This window comes from Podarcis raffonei, chromosome 1 (assembly GCF_027172205.1).
Source record: "Podarcis raffonei isolate rPodRaf1 chromosome 1, rPodRaf1.pri, whole genome shotgun sequence".
In the NCBI taxonomy this organism is placed as follows: domain Eukaryota; kingdom Metazoa; phylum Chordata; class Lepidosauria; order Squamata; family Lacertidae; genus Podarcis; species Podarcis raffonei.
In genome coordinates, this window is record NC_070602.1 from 130,038,298 (window position 1) to 130,057,821 (window position 19,524).

The 19,524-nt window shown below is 40.4% G+C and overlaps 1 protein-coding gene across 4 annotated transcripts in view; it reads left to right on the forward strand.

Moving 5' to 3' along the window:
* The window catches only part of RAPH1 (Ras association (RalGDS/AF-6) and pleckstrin homology domains 1), a 79,493-nt gene that overhangs the window by 52,867 nt on the left and 7,102 nt on the right, over positions 1-19,524 (forward strand). For 2 of the 4 annotated variants that reach the window (XM_053366003.1, XM_053366029.1), the window contains exons 5-11: positions 1,553-1,633; positions 6,376-6,450; positions 15,024-15,101; positions 15,775-15,934; positions 16,588-16,709; positions 17,810-17,875; positions 18,531-18,674. In XM_053366003.1, the coding sequence (XP_053221978.1) occupies positions 1,553-1,633; positions 6,376-6,450; positions 15,024-15,101; positions 15,775-15,934; positions 16,588-16,709; positions 17,810-17,875; positions 18,531-18,674 (726 nt within the window). The remainder of the gene's footprint in view (positions 1-1,552; positions 1,634-6,375; positions 6,451-15,023; positions 15,102-15,774; positions 15,935-16,587; positions 16,710-17,809; positions 17,876-18,530; positions 18,675-19,524) is intronic. The other 2 variants (XM_053366013.1, XM_053366020.1) reach the window with 2 other exon arrangements.

Genomic DNA, 19,524 nt, shown 5'->3' on the forward strand with positions numbered 1-19,524 from the left:
AATAAGATAAAAACAATATAAAACAAACCTTTAAAGAAAAGTGCTATTTGAAACAAGCTGGTAAAAAGTGGACCACTCCAGCTAAAAAAATTCACCTGCAGTAGCAGGTGGAAAACCTGTCTAAATAAAAAGAGCTTTATCCATCATCAGAAAGTCACCAGAAAGATAACTTATTTTTATTTAGGCAGGTCTTACTCGGAAAGGAGTTACAAAACTAATGTGTGCGTTTGGGGTAAGCTATTAATTGTTTGCATTTGCTTTCTCTACAGACTAGCAAGCTTACAAATAACGGAGCTGACAAATGCATCTAAAAGCTAACATGGCTATAAACAATTTAGAATCTGTTGCAGAAGTAGTGTAACACAGTAAAAACATAGAGAAGCTGTAGGTTAAAATATTTGCAAATTAAGTGATCCCTTCTGACTTTTGATGATGCATTTCTGGTGTAGCCTAATACCAAACAAATCCTTCAACACAGCATTAGAACCCTATGCTCTTTACACTCAGAGCTAAATATTTTAATTGAAATTCCCATGTACAATCCAATGCTATACACATTTACTCAGAAATAAGTCTCACTGGCTGTGAAGGGACTTGCTCCCATTTGGTCTGTCGGATTGCCAACATTTTATCTTAAAACTTGAAAGGCATTGTAAAAGACAGCACCAGCTTACACCAGTGAGATAACAGTTTTCTCCACAATTTGACTACTCTCCTGTTGGTATCAGTCTGTCTCGAGACAATGGACGCGTTCTCCATTGGAGAGTTACAGTGCCTGCTGTGGCTGTTTTATAGACCAATATGGGAGAGATGTGTTTTATTGCAGCTGGGTCAGATGAGGGCATCTGATTTCGCTGGGACAGGTGCACCATGGCATTTCTTCTCTCTGTGGTCCTCCCAGCAGTAATTTCTTCTCTGCTCACTGCTGTGGATACACGACCTGGCGGTTTCTAGGCAGTGTGTTCATCTGCAAGGGATTCCTACAAGACAAGGTTTCTGTTTCCAGTCTTCATGTCACATTTGCAAACATCTTTATAACACAAAGTTGGTCTGCCAACTACCGTATTTTTTGCTCTATAAGACTCACTTTTTCCCTCCTAAAAAGTAAGAGGAAATGTGTGTGCGTCTTATGGAGCGAATGCAGACTGCGCAGCTATCACAGAAGCCAGAACAGCAAGAGGGATTGCTGCTTTCACTGCGCAGGGATCCCTCTTGCTGTTCTGGCTTCTGAGATTCAGAATATTTATTTTCTTCTTTTCCTCCTCCAAAAACTAGGTGCGTCTTGTGGTCTGGTGCGTCTTATAGAGCGAAAAATACGGTAATCTGTCTCCATATAGAATGTAACTACAAACTTGTTTATTAGTAAAACATGAGAAAATACATGCTTATTTTCTCGGAAATGGCTAATCTCACAGGGTCCGCAAAGGTGCTCAGTGTTCAATATATTTTAATTCATATTGCTGCTCCTTGCCCCTGTCCTGCATGGTAATAAATAGTTCCTTCCACCACCCCTTTCTCCTTTGCCCTTCCTCTTCCTCTGACATTTTCACAGCATATTGTTTCTGTGGAACATTCCAGCAAGCAAGCCAGACGTCGCATTGACTTTTCTGAAGAAGAGGCTGAATTGGCGCCTGTAAGTTCTTAGTGGGGTCCTTACCTGTGTGTCTGTGTATGTTAGTTTCCTCAGTGTACAATGTATGAGAAAATTTGCAACGCTGACTCCATTACAAGTTGCATTTACAAAGCAGCAGTGTGGAAGATGCAACATTCTGCATCCATTCTCAGAGTTGCATCCTGCTGATTATTTTTATAAATCTGATAAATGTATGCCCTGCCTCATCAAAATTAAACTTGAAAAAAACAAGAAACATTAAAACATTCAAAATAAAGCAGCAAAATAAAGTCACAAACAGCATGGAACCAGCAGGCAACATTAAAACTAAATGAAAATCCTGGACAGCAGCAGGTAAAACATTAAAACTACAGAGGCAGCAACAAGGAACTGAACTAAAAAGCCTGGACAAATGAAAACCGGCCCCTAAAACTTCAAAGAGTTAGGTGCTTGAGCACACACAGGTTTAGAGAGAGCATCCACACCTGAGGTGCTGCTCCTGAAAAAGGCTTGGGTCTTCTGGTGCCTGACATCAGTAGATGGGACACTTTGAGAAGGGGTCTAGATCAGGCTTCCTCAAACTCGTTCCTCCAGATGTTTTTGGCCTACAACTCCCATGATCCCTAGCTAGCAGGACCAGTGGTCAGGGATGATGGGAATTGTAGTCTCAAAACATCTGGAGGGCCGAGGTTGAGGAAGCCTGGTCTAGATGATGGGAAAGTTCATATTGTTGTAAGCAGTGCTTGAGAAAATCTATAAACCCCCATAAGGTTTCAGGGTACAGTAATACTAGGACTTCTAATCTCAGTTAAATCAACCACACTGATGGTGTGAATCAGAACTACTGTACTGTTCTGGTTAAAAAATCTGTAGAAACTTAGTACAATATCTTTGTCTTAGAATCAAATACATGGGACAAATTTGGACAATAATATCTTAGCCTAATAATTGCTTGAACTTACAAAAAAAACAACAACTTTAAAGTTCTGAATTATATCCCTATCTGCTCTGTGCGAATGTTTTGTAATGCAGGACTAAATAAAACAATTGTGTCTTCATTAATTATCAATTGCACAATATTGCCACCTGCTGCCTAGAATAGGCATAAAATTTATTATCTAAATTTACTGCCTATATAAATGACTAGAATGCCTATACACACACAAACACACACACACACACACACACACACACACACACACACGCGCTAGCTGCATACTAAGATAGAAAGAGATACATGTTTTGGAAAACCTTTTAGGACCATCACTCTTGCTGTTGGCTATTATACAATACTTTGATGGTTATATGGTAGTTTTACAGTTGCATGTAGAAGGAACTTCTTCATAGAAAAGAAAAGCATGTTCTGTTACAGTTTCGTCAGAGATACGTTAAGAAAATCTCATGGTAGCATAATCTTTTGCATGCCCGCTTATGGTTGGGATGGGAAAGCAGGTTGCTAACTGCTATAGCAACGTTGTATACCACTATGAGAATATTTGGGTTGAGGGGTGACTCTAAAATGTAATAAATAATTTCAAACTGGATTTGGCAAATTCTGAATTACACTTGTAACTGTGAAAACTAGAAACTTACTTTAAGCTATAAGAAGCTGTTCTGTCTTGTGAGTAGGTATTTGCAATTTTATAGAAAGGTTGCCTCTTACTGTTAAGTATAAGAGGCTCTGTGTTTTTAATCTGAATTCTGTACCTGTGTCCAGCAACATGATGCACCAGCTACACATACTTAAAATATGATTTGAACCCTTCCGACTGAATTTGCTAAGTTCAATAGGCTTTGAGAGTTTTAAACTTCTTTTTAACATCTCTGTTGTTCTAGTAGGAAGCCTTACCTTTTAAGGTATATTTTGTTTTCTTGTATTAAACAATAATTTGGATTATTATGATAACACATATGCGGCTTACATGCCAAAATAGTTTCCAAGTGGTTTACATAAAACCTTGCTTCATAGATTTCCAGGTGTCCATGTATGAATTCCTTTCTGAATGGGGCTCCAGGTCCCCCAAAAAAGATTATGCAAGAAGACTCTTGTCTCATAGGTGATTATTTTTCTGAATATCATTCAGTAACATCAACAAAAGGAGAATCCATGTGAAGCAGGGATTCATTGACCGGGGTATCCATAGTAAAAAATGCTGCATGGCGGTTGGCTGGCCTTTCTGTGTGCTTTGTAAGTGGATAAAATCTATTGTAACAGGATGCTGCTTCTGCTAGCACATTGGCAGTCCACACTTTTTATTTATTTATTTAATCAATCAATCAATCAATCCGTTAGTTGCTTTATCTTGCCCAAAGTAACCTGAAGCAACTTTCAACCAAGCAACCAATACTATAGCATTTGTCTAAAATAATTTGCTCTTCAGGGTAGCAATTTCTAATGAAAATATTTAATTTCAGCACTTGACACCAAGCCACAACCCAGTTTAATATGAGCTATACATAGCGCAAAACAAGCTGGCTTCAATGATTTCTGGCTTGCTTAAGCTAACATAGCTGACCACAGTTATTGGTAGAAATAATGCTGCAAGCTGTGATTTTAAGTAGAAGTGAATCCTTCTGAATGCCTCCCATCTATGTATGCAGGCTAAACATCCAAAACTCATTTGCCATGCACATTGCACTAAGCTATGGTTTAGTGTGGCTTGTAAAAACAACTATTGCCACTCTTACGTTGTTTTTCTCCTCATTTCTCTGTCCTTCCTCCCCTCTTGCAATGCTGTAGCTGAATGGGACCCAGAAACCTAGTGCTAATTGCAGTGGTCTGTGCAGGTGCCTGCCAGTTCTCCAGATGTTGTTGTTGTTTAGTCGTGTCCGACTCTTCGTGACCCCCTGGACCAGAGCACGCCAGGCACTCCTCTCTTCCACTGCCTCCCGCAGTTTGGTCAGACTCATGTTTGTAGCTTCGAGAACACTGTCCAACCATCTCGTCCTCTGTTGTCCCCTTCTCCATGTGCCCTCCATCTTTCCCAACATCAGGGTCTTTTCCAGGGAGTCTTCTCTTCTCATGAGGTGGCCAAAGTATTGGAGCCTCAGCTTCAGGATCTGTCCTTCCAGTGAGCACTCAGGGCTGATTTCCTTCAGAATGGAGAGGTTGGATCTTCTTGCAGTCCATGGGACTCTCAAGAGTCTCCTCCAGCACCATAATTCAAAAGCATCCATTCTTTGGCGATCAGCCTTCTTTATGGTCCGGCTCTCACTTCCATACATCACTACTGGGAAAACCATGGCTTTAACTATATGGACCTTTGTTGGCAAGGTGATGTCTCTGCTTTTTAAGATGCTGTCTAGGTTTGCCATCACCTTTCTCCCAAGGAGTTCTCCAGATACCCTCACCCTTTTCTTGGTGACGAAGGGACTGTCTTGTTCTAGCCATTCCACGGGTGGATCTACACGGGGGGAGGGGGGACACACTATAAATAAGTCAGAAATTAGATCGTTATAACAAATAAACAAAAAACCTACGGAGAAGCACATATAAAAATTTCCTTCCCTCTGGCACCATCTGGTGTTGCATGTTTACAGCGCATTCAAATCGTTGTTTCTTTCCTAATGTAGCTGAGTCTCGGGTTTCTAGAAGAGCACAGAACACCACAACTCACTCTATCCAAAACATCTTAGCATAGTTAAGAAACCAAATGAAGCCAGAGGTGGTGATATGATTAACAATAGCAAAATCAGAGACTGCACATGATTGAAAAATCATCCTCAAAGTCCTGCAGTGAATACTATGGTTGTAAACAGTTGTAAGACACCTTGAATGGTGCATGGTCACTAGAAGAGTGAGTTAGAATTTTAAATAAAATAGACTTTAGCCTTTGCTCTGTTCTATGAATCAAAATAGTTTGACTAGGTTTATGAAACAGATTTATTTTGTGTGCTCAAACCTCATCTAGGCTTAGCTCAGTGTGTGCCCAGCAGCTACAGATAAGGTTTACATAGCAACCACCTAAATCTGTGGTTTAACTGGACTGACAAAAAACTGCAGCTATGATGGGATCAAAGGATTGTGAGGATGAACCCTGTGTATCTATTGCATTCAGTCACCTTTTACAGAAGAGGAACATCTCGCAATTGGTTCTAGGTGAATCCTGCCATAGAGCAGGGACAACCTAAGGACTTGGAAGAGGTTTCCATAATAGTGTGGCATTATAAAGGTGAAAACAGTCAAAACTGGGTGGCGCCTGTAGTCCATTACCACAAAAGTCATTACTACTAACCTGTTCTTTCTTTAATAAACCTTCGAACGACCAAAGTGTTTTCATGGCTTGCTTTGTTGTAATGTGCCAGTCAGTTGAGAAGTTTGGTATGTTGAGAAGCACCTGGCAAATGTGTGAAAATGTGTCGCTTTTATATTATTATTAAGCAGCTTTGAATGCGAGAGGAAGTTTTCAGCCTGTATTAATATTCTTAATTGGTCGAACAGGATGCACTGATATCAAGAAGTAGTCTACTTGCATAATAGTTAATTCTGTAATACTTTTGTAGAATTGCTAACAAGTAGGGCACGCAAAATGAGAATTGGCCATGGTTAAAAAAAAAGGAGTTTTGCAAACATGCAAAAAGTATATATCCTGATCACTCACTTGCCTATTTGCCGCTTAAAATACACCTGGAACTATTATTGAAGTGCTTCTGATGTAAAGAGGAAAAGTTACACCTGTCTGCTGCTAATCATACACTATAAAATTACTGTACTGACTTTCTTTTTGACTTAATTTCTTTCTTTCTTTTCTTTTCTGCACAAGCATTCCTATTTGGACAGGGAAACCTCCCTTCTTCTGAGAAACATTGCAGGAAAGCCTTCTCATTTGCTGACCAAGGTGATACTACTATTTCCCACCTGCATGTGACCATTTCCTGGTAGATAGAATGGCATTCATAGAATGGCATTCCTGGTTGATGTTTGTGTGTGTGAATTTGGACTTTGCTTCCAGTAGCTTGTGGTGGTTGGGAGAATGACTTTTCCTCTGGTTGGAGCAGAGGCACTTCGTTTTAAAATACCTTTGGATGAGGAAGGCCGGAATTATTCAGATGTCCTTTCCTAAAATCAGTCTATTACAAACTAAGATATTTCAAAGGATGCCCTCAGAGCAGTAGGGCATGTTAAGATGCTCATTGTCCATGTTGCCAAAAATGAGTTGAAATTGAAAATTTAAGAAAACATCAAAAATATCAAATTCATGTTGTGCTACAATAAAGAACCTGTTTACTTTGATTTCTCTCTCTCCATAATAACCTTGGAAAGAGCATTTCTAGTAGCTAACCTCATCATAGTCGATGGGTTCCCTCCACTCCAGAAATTTACAACCTGCACTATTTCCATCCTCAGAATAAAATTACTGAAATTAGTACATTTCAGTATAAACTGTTTGCTCCAGTTATGTGCGTCTTTCTAAACCCAGTTTTTGAATCTTTCAAAAAAAATTAATTTTTTGGGGTGGTGTGGCAAATTAAAGCTTAAAAGGCAGGGAACATGACTGAGAGCCACAAGGTAGGAAGTGAACCCAGGCTCCACCCCCTAAAATGTTTTCCATCATTAGCTCTTCCTTCGTCTTCTGAAAACCGAATTCACAATTGCAGCAGAAAATTGTTTCTTAATTAAAGCCATAAATATACTGCAAACCTCCCTGTGGATAACTCAATCAGTAGAGCATGAAACTCTAAATCTCTGGGTTGTGGGTTAAAGCAAAAGACTGGTTGAACTAGATGACCATGGTTGTGCTTCCAACTCTACAGTTCTGTGATTCTGTGATCCTTGGATGAAGGGTGGTATATCAATTTAATAAATAATAATAAAGTCAGATGTTATCCAGATTCCATACAAGACTTATATGTAGAAACTTGTATGGCACATAACCTTCAACTACTGTAGGTTCCTAACAATTGGTTTAAGAAAATGCACATAAGGCACTGTCATGCTTCTAACCCATTTCCCCATTCTTCATTTCTTTTGTAAATTATTATTACAGTAGAAAACCATAATTCCTCAGCTGTTCTTGATTCCTGTTTATCAACAGGTGAAGGCTGCTTATGGAAGCATGATTAAAATCAATTAGGCAGCAAAGCTATAAATAAAATCATGATTGATTAGATGAAAAACATTTTATTTTAATTATTCTAGAGCAGCCTTTGCCAACCTTGAGTCTACAGATGTTGTCTGGCTACAACCCAACTCATCCTTGACCATTGGCCAAGCTAGCTGAGGATGTAATTGTTTGTAATCCAACAGCATATAGGAACCTACGACTTGGGAAAGCTGTTCTAGAGAGAAAATGGCACCACTTGGCTCTGTGAGGGAAAGTTTTTGATAGGATGCTAGTGATTACTGTTGGTGATTACATAAAGTTTTGTCGATTCTTGCTAGAAAGATAGAAAAACTAAAATTGTAGAGAGATTTAGTAATGAATTTGCAAAGCGACATACTCAAAATAATTTGAAGCAACTGGGGAAAAAGAGAACCTCAATATCTGTGCTGCTTCTTTGATGCTTTCAAATTGAAAGACCTAGTTCAGATGTCATGGGAGACCATAATTTCCTGCCACGTGAACAAGCCATAGCCTAACACATTCTTCTCTTGACTTGTCTTTCACAGGAGCAGGAAGTTGGCAGCTTCTGTTCCCATTTTAAAAATAAATACAGTTCTCTGTGACATCCGAACTGTGGTTCGCAAGAACCAGTTGGGATGAAACTTCCCCATTTTCAGATCTCTTCCCCATTCTCATTATCCGTAGTTTAAACAAATTGCTGTTCCCTGCATTTGGACAAGAAACTATAGTTGGCTTAAAAACAGGAAGTGAGATTTTTCAGTGGCACTCAAAAGGAAGAGGACAAGTGCCCAAGGCTTGCTGTTTATTTACAAATGAGAAAATCGTGATTTCTCACTGCTTCTGGAAACAGGCCAAAGTGAGCTTGCAACTCGTTGCAAATTAGCATTGCAAGTTAGCACAGAAAACCAAGAAGTAGAAACCACAAATCTATAAATTTTGCTTATGTTTGATATACTCTCTGTGATGGAGACATTTGATCTTGCTGGCTAGATGGCAGTTCCAGCAAGGTGGTTTAATCAGTTCTGGTTAGATATGCTATCATCTTACCACAATAGGCAAGAGGTTGGCTGTGATATTCTACAAGACCTGCGGCTCCCAAATAACCTTAGAGGTACAGCACCACATAAGACCATGTTACAGTAATCTATTCTAGAGGGCACAAAAACATGAATGATCCATTCCTAAGAGGAGACTCAACTAATGCAGAGTTGCTAAAAGATACTCCTGCTCATGGCCGCTGCTTGTTTTAAGGAGACTCTTTAGACTGCTCAGAAGCTGATCCACTTCACCAGAGCACCTGGCTTCTCCATCAACATTATCCACCTTAAAATTTAGCTTTTGCTTGCAAACAAGCTGCAGATAACATTGGCATTCTTGACAATGTATTACTGCTTATTCGCACCACCCTTCCAAATTCAGTCTCTGAATTTGCTGCTGTTTGCAATCGCAATTTCAATGTATAACTAAAGCCAAATTTGTTTGGAATGTATTAAACCGTAGGGTGATGAATGATAACTATTGACGAAATAGTCTTAAAATCTGATGTGTTAATGCTTTATAGTGGAACGAATAGTTTTTCCTGGAATAATGAAAACTGCCCTCAGGAAATAGTGCCTGCCCTGGTATATCAACAGATTTAGTACAACATCCTAGGCCAGCTTAGATGTCCAGAATTGGCTGCATAGTTAGTGGATCAGTAAGATAATACTCTTCTCTGCAATGAGGAATTAAATACCATTACCACAATTAGCAAAGATCATTAGCTCACTGTCGCTTTGTAGCAAATTGAACTAGCAGTCCAGAACAAAAGTCATTTTCTGCTACTTCACAACCTCTGGTTTAGAAATCTTTCTTTTTTTAGCCCATGCAACTTAAGTAGTGGCACAGTTTAAAACTGTGTTTTAACAAAACATTTCAATGCTTGTTCTTGCATGCCTATGGAGTAAAAGAAAAAAGAAAGCTCAATGAAAATGTTGATTCACTAAGCTGCTATTTTGCTATGGAAGCCTCCTATGTTTAAGAAGCATTTTCTCTTTTGAATATATGCCTAGAAGCAATTATTTATGGCATCTATTTTAACAATGTTGTAAATTGAACTATTATTTTTTAAAAACATTACCTTCTAGTGATGGAGTTTTATGTCCTGTGTTTTCTGAGTTGGTAAAATAATAAAGTCGTAACTGGCTACCTGTAACCATGCACCCCTAAAGAGATGGATCTGTTTCAAGAGAAAATACTGTGTAGTATCATCTAAGAGGAAAGTTTGGAGCAGCAGAATAGAAGTTAACAGTCCATTGTAGAATTAAGAGCTTTGTATTGAATATCAGATCTTTTGAATTATCAGCCATTTATAGTTAATGGGCAGTATCCAAAGAACGGCGTAAAGCAGAGCTTTCCAGACTGTGTGTCACGACATGTTAATGCGTCAGTTGCGCTGTGTAGGTATGTCACGCAGATGCTCCCTGTGCTCCTCCCAGGGATGGAAAGGGGTTTAACCTCCGGTTTGCTAGGAAAACTGAATTAGTGTGTCATGAAATGATGCATGTCTTTAAAAAGTGTGTCATCGACATGCAAAGTTTGGAAAGATCTGGCATAGAGTTATACCAGGGGGCTTCTGCTAAGCCAGTAGAAGTTTTTATTTTATATTTTATTTTGAAGTGCTGGTTCCCTGGACCAGATTAGTCAGCCAGGTTCCCTCCAGATGTTGGACTGCGTCTCCCATCATCCCTGAGAATTGTCCATGCTGGCTTGGATTGATGAGCGTTGGGATCTAGCAACACATGAGGGGCACTCTGCGGGCTACCCTTGCCCTACAATCATAGGCTGGTTGTGAACCTCCCCCAAGCTTCACAAGCAGTTTTGGTAGATGAGAAATGAGGCTCAATTCCATTTCGATTCATGGAACAGATTTCGTAGTTGCTTTGATTTTGGCACTGTTTAGCACAAGCCGTGCTAATAAACGAACTTGGAAAGCATCGCTGCATAAGTAGTAATTAGACATATATTTACATTGTTCCTTCTTGCATCTCAGTGCCTAAGAAATAACTTGGCCAAAGGATAAAAGAGACCTTTTGACATATTTTGGCATCTTTAATAAGTTTTGGTTTACTAAACTGCAAGCACAGCTCTGGAGTTGGAAGTTTTTTCTTAGCTTAGTTAGGGGAGAATACTGCAAAACAGGGTGCTTTTTAATAGGGGTGTTCATGGATCCCATTCTTTGACTTTCATGTATACAGTCATACCTCGGGTTAAAGACGCTTCAGGTTGAGCGTTTTCAGGTTGCGTCCCGTGGCGACCCAAAAGTAACGGAACGGGTTACTTCTGGGTTTCGCCACTCGCGCATGTGCAAATGCAGCAAATCGCAACCCGCAGACACAGGTTGCATTCTGCTCAGGTTGCAAACGGGGCTCCGGAACGGATCCCGTTCGCAACCAGAGGTACCACCGTATCTGCATTTTTTTAAAAAAAAAAATCCAATGTGTTTGAATTGCTCTGTGGTCTCTGCACTTCAGTCTGTCATGCAAGTTTGAAGCCACTCTGAAATGATGAAATGAAGCTTTCCTGTTTTCTGTTCACTATGAAGGGGGATCTAAAACTGCCAGCAGAGTTCTGAAGATTTCTGGGTTATTGTTCTTCGTTAAGGCAGAGCAATGTACATTTGAACCTTTAAAAGTTTTTAATTTTTTAAAAATTCTTCCACTACTGTGCTTTAACATTTTAAATAAATAATAATGATAATCAGAGATCTTCATCACTCTACTGACTTGGACAGCCTCGCTTCTTGAAAAGCTAGGTGAACACTCATATATAGAAAAACATAGAGCTAAAACGGACAGAAGAGTATGCAAGCCACAGAGTAACTTGAGGCATTGTGGAGGCCCTGATCTGACTGGGGCAGGTGTGCTATTTGGCCTGCACACTTGTTAGTGATAATGCTTACACTTTGGTTTTACTTCTACAGCACCCTCTTTCAACACACTTTCCATCTTTCTAAACCGTGAAATACATTTCACTGGCCCTAGTAAGCACAAAGCAAGTTTATTGATTTATATTAAAACTGTATCCTACCCTTCCTCCACAAGGAGCCCAGGGCATAAATTAATTGTATTAACTGAATACAGTTTAAAATAAAATAAAGCATAATTTGAAACAGTTAAAAACTTGTAAAAACAATAAAATAGAATTTTTTAAAAACCCTACAATTTTAAAGAAATTTATGTCTTCAAAAATTTGACAGTATAATTTCCCCCCAAAGATCATCTGAAGTGCGGAATGAAGAATTGGAATTTATCCAGATTTAAGAGGCGGTTCAGCATGTGACCTGCTTTCACCCTACCCACCATGTTAATTGACGTGGAGACTTATTTTAGGCAAAAAGTCAGAAGTCATGCCAGCATGTGGGTCCCAAAAGAGGAGTGGTCCCACCAATTTTTGTATCTTCTCTTTCTCAAATAATGGCAGTGCCCACCAGTCCTGTTATATGCCACCCACTCTCAATTCGTTTTTAAGGTGGTTGCCGTTCTCTGACCTGTGGGTTGGGCTCAGTGCTGTAAACCAGTTGGGAGGCAGTTTTTGTGTGTGGCATGGCTTGCTGATTGCTAAATGCCGTGTTAACTTTTCTTGTAGCAACTCATTGTAAAGGTAAAGGGACCCCTGACCATTAGGTCCAGTCGTGACCGACTCTGGGGTTGCGGCACTCATCTCGCTTTATTGGCCGAGGGTCATGTGGCCAGCATGACTAAGCCGCTTCTGGCGAACCAGAGCAGCGCATGGAAACGCCGTTTACCTTCCCGCTGGAGCGGTACCTGTTTATCTACTTGCACTGGCGTGCTTTCGAACTGCTAGGTTGGCAGGAGCAGAGACCGAGCAACGGGAGCTCACCCCGTCGCGGGGATTCGAACCACCAACCTTCTGATTGGCAAGCCCTAGGCTCTGTGGTTTAACCCACAGCGCCACCCGCGTCCCTTAGCAACTCATTATAGGATTCAGTATATTTTCTCAAGATAGAAGGCTTGGTTTTCTTTAATTGCAACCGTTCTTAAAAAATATTGCTCATTGAATGAACAGGGAGATAAAGACTTGACCCTTCAGCTGGAGCGTTCCTCATTTGACACTTTTCCCAGCTGCCAGCTGGGCTCCTCAAATCATTTAGCAGACGTGTAGCTGCCTTTTCGAAAGCACAGTTTGGTCTGCTTGTGCAGGTTCAGGTGTGTGTACATTTCTACATATGCCGCAAATCGTACAGTGGGCTATAATTCTTATTTGCTAAGAAAAAGTTGCTGCCTGGTCTACCTCATTTCAAGTTTTGTGTGCCTCCCGGCACTCAGCATAGAATTTGAGCCTCCCTCTCTTTCAATTTAAGGCTCCAGGACTGAACTTTCCAATAAGTCCCTTCTCTCAGCAAGCTTTGCATTTGCAGCAGGTGTGTTTTAGTACATATTTTGAGAGGCGGCTTATGGGGCTCTTTTTAATGGAAATCGGAAAATAAGCATAAGCTTTTTATAAGTTCTCTCTGTCTTGCCAACGCTGCCAACCTTTCATAATTAAGTTGCTAACCTTCAATATTTGCTTCCATTTATAGCCTTGTCTTTTTCTGTATAAAGCAGCTGGTCCTTCTAATGGCTTTTTGCTTGTGTTATTAGTAGACAGAAGAAAAGGAGACATGCAGAAGTAGGCCAGTCTAATCTAACCATAACAGTCTCTTGAAATAGTTACTGGTTATAAGCTATAACTTGTCACGTGCAAGAGCCGATCTAACTGGGTTTGACTTTCTAGATAGGACGGCCAATAGCTATATAGTTTGAGACCAAATGAAACATGACCCTACAACCAATGTGAAACCGTGGGTATTTAAGTGAATTAAGGGAGGACTACAGTTGTTCCAGGGTGTTTAAATCACCCCATCACCCCCCGAAAGGCAACAACATTTAGATGCTTCCAAGAGTTACCGTATTTTTCGCCCTATAGGGCGCACCGGCCCATAGGGCGCACCTAGTTTTTTTGGGGGGGGAATAAAGAAAATATATATATTTCCCCCCCAGGCGCGGGGCAGGGGAAGCCCGAGCTTCCCCCGACCCCAGCTCCCAGAACAGGCTGCTATCTGCAAGCCTTGGGAGCCCGGCGGGAACTCCCGCCGGTCTCCCCAGGCTTGCGGATATCTGCCCAAAGCCCAGGGCACGCTGCTCAGCGCTCCCTGGGTTTCGGGCTGCAGGCTGCTGTCCGCAAGCCTTGGGAGCCTGGCGGGAACTCCTGCGGGCTCCCAACGCTTGCGGATAGCTTCCTGAAGCCTGGAGAGTGAGAGGGGTCGGTGCGCACCGACCCCTCTCGCTCTCCAGGCTTCAGCGAAAGCCTGCATTCGCCCCATAGGACGCACACACATTTCCCCTTCATTTTTGGAGGGGGAAAAGTGCGTCCTATAGGGCGAAAAATACGGTATACTTCAAAAGTTCCACTCCAGTTTTACTTTTCAAGCTGCATGAAACCATCTAAGGAAGGTCCTTACACCAGCTTAATAACCTTCTTTGTTTCTTGCCTAAGTGACTATTCAGATAATGGTTCAGGCCTCATTTATTCTTGCTGTTACCATCTTACTTGTTACTTTCATTGAGGATGGTTGTAATGCTGGTGAACCAAGGCCATTGCTGTCAGCAGCTGTTGCCTTTTTCACCGCTCTTTGTACTGAAAATGATGATGCTGAAAGTAGCTACATGTGACTAGGAGAAAATCCATATACAAAAGAGCTTTCTCGGGAGGGTGAAATGTGCAGCACAAATGCCACTGCGTAGAAAAATGTGCAGCTGCTTAGGTCAGGTGAAACTAACTTGAATGGCGCATGTCTTTTTATCAAGAGGGGAATGATGAATTTGTGTTGGTGGTATCTTTCACAGTAGAGAAAAGTAATTTTGAAGCAAGAAAACTCTTTGGATGGAAGAACCATTAAAGAACTTGTACCTGGGTATTGTTAGAGGGTGTTGCAATAGTAAGAATAGGATAAGAAGCATAAAGAATAATGAAAATACCAGATGAGAAAAATGGTGAGTTAAGGAAATGACAAATAGTAATCTGCTTTAAGTGGTTCTACTAAAGCAGGCATAGGCAAACTCAGCCCTCCAGATGTTTTGGGACTACAACTCCCATCATCCCTAGCTAACAGGACCAGTGGTCAGGGATGATGGGAATTGTAGTCTCAAACCATCTGGAGGGCTGAGTTTGCCTGTGCCTGTACTAGACGTTATCATACTGTTTTAGTTGAGTGATTGTTGCCTCTGGGTAATCAGTATTCAAAAGTTTTTCAGTGGTTTAAGCTTTGCTTAGTGTTGGTTGAACAAACTTTTCTTCTCCCACAGGAGGAACAGGCTGCTAAGCTAAAGGCTGAAAAGATCAGGGTTGCTTTAGAGAAGATTAAAGAAGCACAAGTTAAAAAGGTAAACTATAGTTCTTGCATTATCCAAAGTCAGTCTTGATATGTTGCGGAGGTCTGTTTTGAAATATTTGTTCCCTGTTGAGGAAGTCATACATATGGCATAAATATTTTCCCCTGTGGTTGTATTCACATCGTGTATTTTTCTAGCGTGATATTCTCATCTGGTGGTGCAGTTTACATTTGTATCACATCCTAGTTGATTAGTTCTCAAATTCTGAATAGAGTAGTGAAAAGGAGAGTTCCTAAATATGTCTTAAATTTTAACACATTTTGAAACAAAGTACCATGGTAGTATGTCTACAATATGAAAACTAAATAGGCGCAAGCTAGCTTATTATCTGATTTTACTGAGAGATAACAGTAATGAAATGCAGGTAATTTCATGAATTTTTGACTTGGCGCCTTTCTTAGTTTGCAGTTACTTAACTTGCTCTTGAATTCCACTGAAATCAACAGGAGAATTGGTGTTATTCACAGAATAGCAACTTATTAAGCCAAAAATGTTGCCTAGTTGCAAGGTTAATTCAGATTGCCATTTTATAGCCTTTTAAAGCTAATTGATAACAACATAGGACTAATTAGAAAAACTTCAACATGAACATGTTAGCATTTACTTTTCTGTTTTCAACTTCTGTCTGGCTGATTTAACTCCGTCTCCTTCTGTCTACATACAGCTTGTAATTAGAGTCCACATGTCAGATGACAGCTCCAAAACGATGATGGTAGATGAACGACAGACAGTAAGACAAGTGCTGGACAACTTGATGGACAAGTCCCACTGTGGTTTTAGCTTAGACTGGTCTTTGGTAGAAACCATCTCAGAATTACAAATGGGTTAGTAAAGCTTGAAATACAGCTTCTTCCTGTCTCTTGCGCTGAGCGGATGCAGAATTTTACCGATACGTGGTTCTGTTTTAGAACTCTTTGCTAACTTTCTCTGTATTCATAATCTCAGGTATTTGAGTTTTCAGCTTCCAAACTATGCGTTACAACGTCTCAGGGATCTAAGACTTTTAGTGAAGGGCCTGACGTTGTACTTTTTGTGATCTCTTTTTTAAAACCTATAGAATTACTGGATGTGCTTAATGTGGCTACTCCTCATAATTGCATGTGGAAAATACTATGGCAAAAAAGTCAAGTAAACAAACCCAGTTCCTTTGCTCTTTCAAAGTCTGTAAACCCCATTTTTAGATTATAAGGCCGAGGGCAGGGACTGTCTTACTACTGATTTTGGTAATCCACTTCAGGGGTCTTGTTGGCTTAAATAAAATAGGATTACAATCATTGTTTGTTTATATTGCCCACATTTGCATGTCCTGATAAGCAGGATTCCTGGCTAACGGTGACACATATATATCAGATATATTTAACCATGTCATTACTGCTTTTTGTCATGAGTCAACAAACTATTGCCCCCCCCTCAAAAAAAACCCCACTCCTGTGTTTATAGCTTAGAATATTTATTATGTGATTTGTTTATTACGCAGAGAGAATCTTTGAAGACCATGAAAACTTGGTAGAAAACCTCCTCAACTGGACAAGAGACAGTCAAAATAAACTTATGTTTGTAGAACGTATAGAAAAATATGCACTTTTCAAAAATCCCCAGGTGAGTATATTGCTTCCCCCCCCCCCCCGCATCTCAGCACCTTTCTGACACTTACTATATTTTAATATATGAAACACAAATTATACACACAATAGTGGAAATATCTCTCTTTAATAAATTTTCTCTGGGACTAAAACCACAGTTCTCTTTGATGGAACTTTAAGCGTTACTTTTGTAAATCTCTTATTTAACCACTCTGAGGATTGAAATTTATGTTTGTAAAATGAGTGAACAAAAAGCAGAGCCCTGGCAGTTTTTTCTCAAAGTTTTCCCAAGTTTTCCCATCCTTTTCCACGGTTTGCCATAAAAGTAAGTTTGTTTACATTTATAGATATTTCAATGCAAATGGTGAAAATTATGGTAACGTGTAGGGATTAACAGCATATCAGATAAATCTCTTTGGAGCTTAAATGGAGTGGAATGTTAAAAAACATGACTTCAGATTTAGTAAAGTTGATTCGAAGCCCAGCAACCTTTTTTTAAAAAAAACTGACTCCTTTCTGAGTTTGAGAGGTGCTTTAATAGGTCTGGACATCATCTGCATCCCCCCACAAAAAGAATTTGTTCCTTCATAATGTTGATTTCATGGACCGGTTCTGCTTCAGCCTTCATCCTAGGGGTTCTGTGGCAAGATAAACTGGATAAGCAAGAGACATCTCTGCTTTGTCCCATGCTACAGATTGGTTTTGAATCCAAATTGCTTATCTTGATTGTCAGAAATATTCTATAGATTCCCCACCCCCAATATTCCAACAGCTTTGATGCCCAGTCCCATCCTAATTACTTCAATCAAAGGCTTCATAGATACCTTGCACAAAGACTCCAAGGGAGTGAAAGTTTGGTTTTACAGAAATGTATATTTAGCCGAGTTCTGATTGGGTCAGGTATTTGGCAAGCACATGTAGATTCAGTTATCTGGATCAAATCGAGAAGAGTGTAAGTACTTTAAATAAAATAAAAAAACTTCTCTGGTTTATAGGGGTTTTTTTTGTGGAAAGCTGGAGAAGTTATTCTCAAAAACGGCACCCTTATCAGCATAGGGATATCATGATGATTACATTTCTGAATTCTAAGCTTCAGCTGAAATCTCTCTCTTACAGAATTATCTTCTAGGGAAAAGAGAAACCTCTGAAATGGCAGACAGGAACAAGGAAGTACTACTGGAGGTGAGACTTTCCACATTATTGATGTGGTGGCTGTTTTGCTACTGCTGCTATTCATTTATTGCTATGCAAGAATGGTGAAGGAATCTTAAGTCCCGCCCACAGAGCTCATAGGGACGCGGGTGGCACTGTGGGTTAAACCACAGAGCCTAGGACTTGCCGATCAGAAGGTCGGCGGTTCGAATCCCCGCAACGGGGTGAGCTCCCGTTGCTCGGTCCCAGCTCCTGCCAACCTAGCTGTTCGAAAGCACGTCAAAGTGCAAGTAGATAAATAGGTACCGCTCCGGCGGGAGGGTAAACGGCATTTCCATGCACTGCTCTGGTTCGCCAGAAGCGGCTTAGTCATGCTGGCCACATGACCCGGAAGCTGTATGCCTGCTCGTTCAGCCAATAAAGCGAGATGAGCGCCGCAACCCCAGAGTCGGCTACGACTGGACCTAATGGTCAGGGGTCCCTTTACTTTTCCCTTACAGAGCTCATAATCTAAATCCATTGGTCAAGTCAGTAATGAGGGCCAGGATAGAGCTGAAATAACTGGGCTAATTTACTGTAGAGGACAAAAAGGCTGAAGATTCAAGGTTAGCTAATGTGTGTTGGAAGAAATCTCCCTGTGACTGCAGAATGTTCTCTTCAAATCTATGTTAACTTTCTATTCCAGGAGTGTTTTTGCGGAAGCTCAGTAACGGTGCCAGAAATTGAGGGTGTATTGTGGCTGAAGGATGATGGCAAAAAATCTTGGAAGAAGCGTTATTTTCTTCTACGCGCTTCTGGAATCTACTATGTTCCCAAAGGAAAGGCGAAGGTGAATCTTCTGTTTCTAAAACTGTTTTAAGACTTGTGCCACTCTCATCTTTTCAAAACCCTGACATCCCAGTTTGTCACTCCCGTCGGCTCAAGTTTGCAGCCTGCCGGATAACATGATCCCCCTTCTTTTCCTCTCCCACACTGTTCTGAGGGTTCTGTCCCACTCTCCCAAGCCGATTTCTTGGGGAGGAAGGGGGGAAAGCCCCGTTGCACAAGCGGAAATCCTTGCATAGGGGGCTTCCACTGATGGGGTTGGTTAGATGAGTCCTACTCATAATACCCAACTCTCCTCTTCCCAAAGAAGGAATAATAAGTAGCTAGCTCTGATAACTGAATCTATTTCAGTCTCTGTCAGAAGATATTTGGTTAACCAAGCCCCATCTTTTACCCTTCCCCATGGTGGACTCAGTTTTTGAATGAAAACGCTCCCAATGAAAATATCTATTTAATATTAATCACCACCTGATAAAGAAATCTTTATGTCCCCTTTCTGGTAATATTTTAACACTCATGCTTTTCTTAATTTCCTGTTGAGTTCCATTAGCATATCACAGTTGAATTTTTTTTTATGTGCTTAAAATTGTCCATAGTGACTTAGTGTACGTCACAAAGGCATTTTTCTTTTACTTTGGAAACACTGGCATTTTAATATAATTTTAAGTTCTTTTCATAGTTGAGAGATCCTAGAAAATTGTTCCACTTTGATCTTGTAACATTTTCCATTCTGCTGATTATATAGTACTAATGTTTTTATTCCTGTCTTGGGTTAATTTGTTTTATTCTAGTTGCCTACTGAGATTAGTTCCTTGTGTTTACATTAACCTGAAAGTTACACAGGAGGTAACTTT